General features: G+C 37.3%; 1 protein-coding gene across 1 annotated transcript in view; it reads left to right on the top strand.

The window, feature by feature from the left end:
- Positions 1–9,986, top strand: part of LOC103209945 (HORMA domain-containing protein 2-like) — a 56,928-nt gene that overhangs the window by 22,927 nt on the left and 24,015 nt on the right. The window contains exons 3-4 of the mRNA XM_007955866.2: positions 7,640–7,660; positions 8,312–8,338. Coding sequence (XP_007954057.2) covers positions 7,640–7,660; positions 8,312–8,338 — 48 coding nt within the window. The remainder of the gene's footprint in view (positions 1–7,639; positions 7,661–8,311; positions 8,339–9,986) is intronic.

Raw genomic sequence — 9,986 nt, 5'->3', positions numbered from 1 at the left:
AGAGTGGGAACTTCCCAGAACATTGTATTGTGCCACGCCCAACAGAAATAACCCAGGTGGGCGACTTTAAAATCAGGATCTCCTCCGTAGCTAATAGCAATTCCCACCTTAGAGTTTACAAAGACTTACGGGTAGAAAAGCCACACTAAGTAATTTACTACACCGCAGGTGGGTAGCCTGTCTCCCTCCCCTTACCTGGATCTCAGGGCTCTGTCTCAGCCCGGCTTCTCCCCCGCCTCCTGCATCTGAGTGCGTGGCCTGTCTGCCCACCCTTACCTGGGTTCCCATGGCTCTATCTTGGCCCCCGGTCCTCCCCCACCTCCCACGTCTGGATGCATGGCCTGTCTGCCTGCCCTTATCTGGGTTCCTGCAGCTGTTTCAGCCCCCAGCTCCTCCTGCACCTCTCACATCTGGGTGCCTGGCCTGGCTGCCCACCCTTACCTGGGTTCCTGCAGCTCTGTCTCAGCCCTGGCTCCTCCCATGCCTCCCACATGGAAAGAAATAAGTGGTATAATTACAGAACCTCACAGTGGAGAGGAATTCAGGGTGATATCAAGATAGAACAGTGTTTTAAACTTCAGAAGATAAAAATAAATTACATAGTAACCACAAAGAAAATTATTAAACCTTCTTATAAAAATAACAAAGAAGAAAGTCATAAGGACTTAGTAAATGCAAAGTCAGCAGCAATGGTGAAAATGAAAAATTAAATCTGATCACAAAATGAACTCAGCACAGAAAAATATATAGGACAGAGAAACTATCAACACCACAATAAAAAACACAAAAGAATGACAGCAGTAAATTCATACCAATACTGACACTAAACATGAATGGATTAAATGCACCAGTCAAGGTAAAGATAGTGTCTGAATGGATAGGAAAAGAGGACCCATCAACATACTACCTATGAAAGAGTGACCTTAGACACAAAGATAAAAATAATTTACAAATCAAAGGATGGAAAAAGCAATATTAGTTTCTGCCAAAACAAGCATAACGGACAAGGAAGGGCATTATATAAGGATTAAAGGGTCAGTCTAGTAAGAGGATGTAACCATAATAAATACACATCCAGTGGAAGAGCCCCAAAATACAGAAAGCAAACATTAACAGAAATTAAGAGAAATGGAAAACTCCACAATAAAAGTAGGAGACTTTTGCACACCACTTTCAGTGAAGGACAGAACAGGTAGAAAGAAACTCAACAAAGATACAGAAGATCTAAACAACATAACCAATTAAATTGGCCAATAGATATACAGAACATGCCACCCAAAAAAACACAATGTACATTTTCCCCAGTGCACATGGATCAATCATTCTTAAGAATGAGCATATGTTGAGCCACAAAGTTAGCCTCAATAAATTTCAAAACATCAAAATAATACATAGCATCTTTTTAGATCACAACACTATCAAATTAGAAATCAATAATAGGAAGATCAGATAAAAAAAAAAAAATCAAATCCATGGAAACTGAGTAACATCCTGCTTAAAAACTACTGGGTAATAGAACAACAACAACAAAAAAAAATTCCTAGAATCAAATGAGAATGAAAACACAACATACCCAAACCTTGGGGACACAGTGAGAGCAGTGCTCAGAGGGCAGTTGATAGCAATAACCACATACATCAAAAAAGAAGGAAGAACCAAAACCAACACCTTAACCGAGCATCTCCACCAATTAGAAAAGAGCATCACAAAAAACCTACAGTCTCCAGAAGAAAGGAAATAATACTGTTTAGAGCAGAAATAAATGAAACACAAAAACAATAGAAAGAATAAAGAAGACTAAAAGTTGGTTCTTTGAAAAAATTTTAAAAATCAACAAACCATTGATTGGCAAATGTAACAAAGAAAAAGAAAGAGAAGAAGCTGATAAAATGAATAGGAAATGAACTGGCTAATGTCACAACAGAACCAACTGAAATAAAAAAGGATAATAACAGAATATTACAAGGAACTGGACTCCAAAAATATGAAAACTTAGAAGAAATGGACAAATGTCTAGAAACACATGACTTACTTAAACTAACACAGATTGAGGTAGAAAATCTGAACAGATCCATAAAAAAAGAAGAAATTGAATAGGTCATTTAAAAAAGAAAAAAAAGACTCCCTGGCCCAGAAGCTTTCACTGGAGAATTCTATTAAACATTCAGAAAAAAGCTGACACCAGTTCTACTCAAATTATTCCAGAATGTAGAAAAGAACTTCCAAATTCATTTTATGAAATAAGCATAACCCAGATACCAAAACCAGGTGAAGACACCACTAAAAAAGAAAATTACAGACCAATATGCCTCGTAAACGTAGAAGCAAAAATCCTCAACAAAATTATAGGCAATGAAATCTAACAGTATATCAAAAGAAATAATGTATCCTGACCAAATGAGATTCATACCAGGTATGCAAAGGTGGTTCAATATCAGAAAAGCAATCAGTGTAATCTACCACATAAATAAAACAAAGTAAAAGAACCACATGAGCGTATCAGTAGATGCAGAGAAGGCATTTGATAAAATCTGGCACCCATTCCTGATGAAAACTCTTAGAAAAATAGGAATAGAAAGGAAATTCCTCAATATAATGAAGGTAATAGACAAAACCAATGGCCAATATTCTCAATAGAAAGAGACTGAAAGAATTTCTCTTGTGAATGGAAACAGATGAGGATGTCCTCTGTCACCACTCCTATTTAGTATTGTATTGGAAGTCATAAGCTATGAAAGGGAAAAAAAAAACATCCAGATAGGTAAGGGAGAAGTAAAACTATCCTTTTTTGCAGATGATAGGATTCTATACACAGAAAGCCCCAGAGACTCGACAGGAAAACTACTGGAACATATTAAAAGATTCAGCAAAATGTCAGGGTACAAGATTATAGAAAAATCAGTCCGATTAGTCTACACCAACAAAAAGAGCTCTGAAAAGGAGATAAGGAAAACAATATCATTAACAATAGCTGCCAAAAAAAAAGATAAAATAGTCAGGAATAAACCTAAACAGAGATACAAAAGACTTATACAAAGAAAACTACAAACAAGAAACCAAAAGAGACCTATATAGATGGAAGAACATACTATGTTCATGGATAGGAAGACTGAATATTATGAAAGTGTCAATACTGCCCAAAGTGATTTATAGATAAAATGCAATCCTTATTGAGCTTCCATCAAAATTCTTTAAAAAGATAGAAAAACCACTCACCAACTTTATATGGAAATTAAAGAGACCACAGATGAGCAAAGCACTACTGAAGAAGAAAAACAAAAGAGGCCTCACACTTCCTGATCCAAAACCTATTATACAATCACAGTAGTCAAAACAGCCTAGTATTGCTACAATGGGAGACCCAGACCAGTGGAATAGTATTGAGAATCCAGAAGTAAACCCATCCACCTCTGGACAGCTGACCCTTTGACAAAGGGCTGAAATCCATTAAATGGAAAGAGACAGTCTCTTTAACAAATTGTCCTGGCAAAACTGGGTATTCATTTGCAGAAAGATGAAATAAGATCCATACCTCACACCACATATAAAAACTAACTCAAGTTGGATTGAAGCCTAAAACTATAAAGATCAATAAAGAAAAAATAGGGGCAAACTTAAGCGCCCTAATTTATGGCATAAATAGTCTGTCAAATATAACCAAAAATACACAAATAGCCAATGATAGACTAGATGACTGGGACCTCCTAAAAATTAAATACTTCTGCACATCAAAAGACTTCTCCAAAAGAGTAAAAAGAGAACCTACAGATTGGGGAAAAATGTCTGGCAACAACATATCTGACAAGGGACAGATCTCTAAAATTTTTAGAAAACTTCAACTCAAGAATAAAAGGACAAACAATTAGTTAAAAAATAGGCAGAGAACACTAACTAGTCACTTAATCAAAAAGGACATTCTGGCAGCCAGGAAATACAAGAAGAAATGCTCATGATTTTTAGCCATTTTGTTGTTGTTGTTATGTGCCGTCGAGTCAAACCCGACTCATAGCAACCCCTCCTTGGGTTTCCGAGGCAGTATCACTATGGAAGTAGGATTGCCCAACCTTCCTTCCGAGGAGTGGCTGGTGGGTTTGAACCACCACCCATCTGGTTAGCAGGCAAGTGTCTTAGCCACTATACTACCACCAGCAGTATATGAGAGTTAAAACTTCTCTACACCCTAACCAGCATTTGTTCACTGAACTTTGCTATTACTGCTGGGATGAGATGATATCTCATTGTTGTTTTGATTTGTATCTCTCTAATGGCTAAAATTAGAGAGATACAAATCAAAAACAACAATGAGATATCATCTCATCCCAGCAGTAATAGCAAAGTTCAGTGAACAAATGCTGGTTAGGGTGTAGAGAAGTTTTAACTCTCATATACTGCTGGTGGTACTGTAAAATAGTGCAACTACTGTGAAAAACAGTATGACACTTCCTTAAAAAGTTGGAAATAGACATACCATTTGATCTAGCAACCCTACTACTAGGTATATCCTAGAGAAATAAGAGCTGAAACACAGATATATGCACACCATGTTCGTTGCAGCATTATTTACAATAGCAAAGAGATGGAAATAATTTAAGTGCCCTTCCCATCAGTAGATGATGGATAAACAAACTATAGTATATACATACAATGGAATACAATGCAAAGTTAAAGAATAATGATGAAACTGTAAAACATCTCATAACATAGATTAACCTGGAGGACATTATCCTGAGTGGAATAATTCAATCATGAAAGGGCAAATGCTTTATGAGTCCATTATTACAAAAAGTTAAGGAAAAGTTTGCACACAAGGAAACGTTCTTGTATGGTTAGCAGAGATGATAGGGGAGGAGATGGAAAATACTAACTAGAGAATACAAAAAAAAAAAAAAAAAACCTCACTGCCGTCAAGTCAATTTCAACTCATAAGGACTCCTCCTTGGGTTTCCAAGGTGGTATCACTATGGAAGTAGATTGCCCAACCTTCCTTCCGAACTAAATAATAGATGTGTATTAATTTGAGTTAAGGGAAAGGCAGTATACAATAAAGAGATGACAAGCACAATATCATTAAGGCAAATGAAGACATGGAGAGTTGCACAAGAATTACAGATGACAAAGGGAAATACTATTACATGCACAGTCATCTAATGAAAAATGATATATGAGTGGGTACATAGTCAGGCAAGTTGAACAGGCATTGGTAGGCAAATGGGACTATACTTAAGACTATTTATAGTTTATTATTATTATGTGCCATCAAGTTGGCTTCAACTCATAGAGACCCTGTGCACAACAGAATGAAACACTGCCTGGTCCTGCACCAGCCCCACAATCCTTGCTATCCCTGAGCCCATCGATGCAGCCACTGTGTCAATCCATGTCATTGAGGGCCTTCCCCTTTTTCGTTGACCCTCCACTTTACCAAGCATGATATCACTTCTCCAGGGAATGATCCCTTCTGACGACATTACCAAAGTAGGTGGCATGAAGTCTGGCCATTTTCACTTCTAAGGAGCATTCCAGCTACACTTCTTCCAGGAAGTGGCTGGTTAGCTCAGTTGATTAGAGCATATTGCCAAAAATGCCAGGGTCACAGTTTCAATCCCTATACAGGCTACGTGTCATACATAGGTTTTCTACTCCCCCCCAAAAAACCCCACCAAACCCACTGCAGTCAAGTCAATTCCAACTCATAGTGACCCCCAATTGGTTTCTGAGGCAGTAAATCTTTACAGAAGTAGATTGCCCAATCTTGATTCTGCGGAGTGGCTGGTGGGTTTGAACCACTAACCTTCTGGTTAGCAGCCAGATGCCTTAGGCATTGTGCTACCAGACCTCCTTATATGTAGGTTTAGCAGAGGATATTTCTACATACATATTTGTGTGTGCTGTAAATATATCCATGCATATCGTAGAGCAGTCAAAGGACAAAGTTATGAAAACTTCTTAGCCATAACCAAACACCTTGAGGTAATAGATCACTGGGTTTGTGGGCTTAGGACCACAGTCTCAGGGGCAGCTAACTCAGTTGACATAATGTGGTTTACAAAGACAGTGTTCTACATCCTATTGTGGTAAGTAGTGACTAGGGTCTTAAAAGCTAGTGATTGGCCATCTAATGTCAACTGTTGTTCCCTTTCCATCCGAAGCAAAGAAGAGTGAAGAAAAAAAATATGGAAACAAATAGTCAAGGAACTAATGGGCCACGACAACCTCAGCCTCATCAACCCTGAGACCAGAAGAACTAAGTGATGCTGGCTGCCACTAGCAACCTCTCTAAAAGAGATCACAATAGAAGGTGCTAGATAGAGTGGGAGAAATATGTGGAACAAAACTCAAAATCATAGAAAAGTCCAGGGCTTACTGGTATGATAGAGATTGATAGAACCCTCAAAACTATGACCCTTTAGTCACCCTTCAAATCTGGAACTGAACTCATGCCAGTGGCTCAACTTTCAGCCACACAATAGACAGGCCTATAAACTGAGCAGTGGCCTATAAACTGAGCAGTAGCACTAGAAAGGTATGTACTCCTTAGAACTATTGCCATACAAGATCAAAACAGTAGCTTTTGCTCAGAGATAAAGCTCAGAAGGCAGGAAGGAATATAAAAGGACAAATGGAAACAGGAAATATACAGAGGAAGTAGGAAGAGTGATGTTATGTCATGAGTATTGCAATCAATGTCACAAAAAATATGTGTATAAATTGTTGAATGGAAAACCAATTTGCTCTGTAAACTTTTACTTAAATCACAGTAAAAGCTTTAAAAATAAAAGTGAAAAAAATTGTTTGCGGTAACCAAAGTAGTCACACAGTGTCACTAAAGTTTTAGGTGTTTGTATGATATAGGTGAATAATTTGAAAAGAAATTATGATCTTGCTATTTTCTGATTTGTGTTCCAGGTATTAAAAAATTATCATATTCAAGCCTATGATATGTATATACATTCACAAATCTATATATAATCATACACATACATATATTCTATTACTCTTTCGAACAGAAAATCCGTTCATACTAGTGTAGGGCAGTGTTTCGTTTTATCGTACCATAGTGTTGATGAGTTACCTGATGGCACCTAACAACAACATGTAGGGGGCCCAACGGTTTTACAGACACATCAGACTTTAAAGTTTCAAAAGACACACATATGTGATACTATTGATATATTTAATTTTTAGTAATAATGTATTATTTGGTATATCTCTTTGTCTCCCAAATTAGAATGTAACTTTGAGAGAGTAGGGATAATTATCTTTTTTGTATCCCTCTCCTCCCTAAGTCCCTGAGTGGTGCAAATAGTTAAGCACTGAACTACTAAAGGTTGATGATTCAAACTTACCCAGAGGAACCTTGGAAGACAGGCCTGATGATCTACTTCCTAAAGGTCATGGCCTTGAAAAATCCTATTAACTCCATGGCAACCAACAGCAACTGCCCCAGCAGAGCTCTGTGTATATAATAGGCACTCACTTAAATGAATGAATAATTAGTATCCCTTTGGCATTCTGAGTATTTTTTCCTATTAGATCTTTGGACCTGATAAAATGTAAAATTATATTTTAATTAGCATCTATTGAAAATAAGAATATAGGTGCAAATATATAATAACAATAATTTTCCTTTCTCATGAAGCTACACATGGCAGTACTTACTGTAAGTACACATTTAAAGACCCAAGTCTTTGTCTCTATTTCATTGTCTTTTGAGAAGTGAACCATTAAAGTAGTATCCCTTCTCCTCCTCTCTGGCTTTCTCTATCTGTCCTATGACATTTTGGAATAAAAAATAGGATTTACCATAAATTTTAATAGCAGGTCAAAAACTATATAGAGAGTTTTAGTATATAATAGTACACAAGAAAATATGTTGGATATCCTATCAACTTCATCCATTGGCTCTCAGGGTTTCATTTTCTGAGCTACTCTTTTAAATCAGTGTTTTGACCAACGTTTTGTGAACCTATCTCTGGGTATAACATTTATATGGAAAGAATAGAGAGTAAGAAGATACCATTGAAAATCTGAGATATTTATTTTAAAAATTTTAAATCATAGCAAATTATTTCGAATTTAGTTGTATCTCAGTCACAATAGTGATAAACAACTGGTTACAACTCCCTTATATTCAGATTTCACAGAATACTGTACTCTGTATGTTCACAAAATAAGAACTTACCCTACTTCTAGCTTGAAAATACATATAAATTTCAGTGCACAATTAATAGAGCACAAATAGAAAATGTAGTCTGTGAAAAGTAATATAGTAAGTTTCAGATTAAATACTGTTTTATTTTTCCTTAAACAGCTTTACACAAATCCCAAGGAACCTGAGGTAAGAAAACACAGAGGGGTGGGCAGTATACATATATTATAGTTAAATATGTTTACCTGAGTTGAAGTTACAGATTATCTAACTAGACTACTATATGTGCAAAATAACTAGTGACCTCTTTCAATATGTGTATGTTAATAAACTTGGCCCATTCTTGATTAGGACATTTTCAAAAACTACCTAGGCATGTTGGAAAAAGCATTGGGTAGAACATATGGCATTAAGAATCTCTGCTTGTATAAATATAATGCTTTATTATTTTTTACTTGTTTTAATTGATTGTGAATCCTTCCTATTTGTGGTCTTTTGAAAGAATAAATGAGATATGGTATAATCCTAAACTTTATTATTATTATTATTATTATTATTATTGTGAATTAAATTCTCCCCTTTTTGACTTGCCCAAAATATATGTCAGCTTGGCTGGGCCATGATTCTCGGTGGTTTGGCAGTTATGTGATTATGTAACCATCCTCATGATGTGATGTGATGTAGTCAGCCAATCAGTTTAACGTGATACAAGATGGGATGCAACACCCTTATTTAGGTCACAGCCCTGATCTGATGTGAGGGGGAGTCCTCTGTGATGTGACCTGCATCACCTCTTATCTTACAAGAGATAAAAAGAGAGAGGACAAGCTGAGGAGGGAGCTGCTACCACCAAGAAAGAAGAATTTGGAGCAGAATGAGTCCTTTGCCCTGTGGTCCCTGCACTGAGAACCTCCTAGACACAGAAGAAGATTGATGCCAAGACACATGGAGGTCTGGGCCCACAGATATTGAAAGGGGACTAGGACCTTCTTCCTAAACTGTGAGCTGACAGAGAAAGAAAGCCTTCTTCTAGAGCTGGCACCCTGAATTCAGACCTTTAGCCTCCTAAACAAAGTAAATGTGTTTGTTAAAGCCATTCACTTGTGGTATTTCTGTTATTGCAGTCCTAGATAACTAAGACAGAATTTGATACTAGAAGTGGGGTGCTGCACTAAAATGTGGGAACAGTTTTGGAATTGTGTAATGGATATTTGTTGGAAGAGTTTTAAGGGGCCTAAGAGTTAAAGCCCAGATTGCCTTGAAGAGACTGTTGGTGGAATTATGGAGGTCAAAGGTAATTCTAATGAGAGCTCAGAAGGAAGTAAGGAGAGCTCTTACACCAGAATTGATGCAAATTGCAAGAAGCAGTGGCAGAGAAATGGCAGGAGCAGAATCAGAAGACCAGCACAAGATGATATGGGAGCCAACCCACAGAGCAAGAGAAATGAGTGCCTTCAGGCGAGAGGCTTCCTGGTGGAGTGAGTTTCTTCCTGGTACTTGTCAACAGAGCTAGGCTTGCCAGTTCCTGGATTGAGAGAACTAATTGCCTTGAGGTCTAGACTTACTGGCAAAGTAGGGTGCCTCCAGGCACTTACAGGTAGAGCTAAAGAGCTTTGTAATACAGACATATAGACCAATGGAATAGAATTGAGAACCCAGAAATAGATCCATGGACCTATGGTCAGCTGATCTTTGACAAAGGGCTGAAATCCATTAAATGGGGAAGAGAATGTCTGTTTAATAAATGGTGCTGGAAAAACTGGAGATCCATTTGCAGAAAAAGGAGACAAGATCTGTACCTCACACCATACAAAAAAAACTAACTCCAGATGAATCA

Source organism: Orycteropus afer, unplaced genomic scaffold, assembly GCF_000298275.1.
Source record: "Orycteropus afer afer isolate SDZICR_OR568_19922 unplaced genomic scaffold, OryAfe1.0 scaffold00542, whole genome shotgun sequence".
Classification (NCBI taxonomy): Eukaryota; Metazoa; Chordata; class Mammalia; order Tubulidentata; family Orycteropodidae; genus Orycteropus; species Orycteropus afer.
Note: the sequence above shows the minus strand (reverse complement) of the source record. Positions and strands in the feature narration are given on the sequence as shown.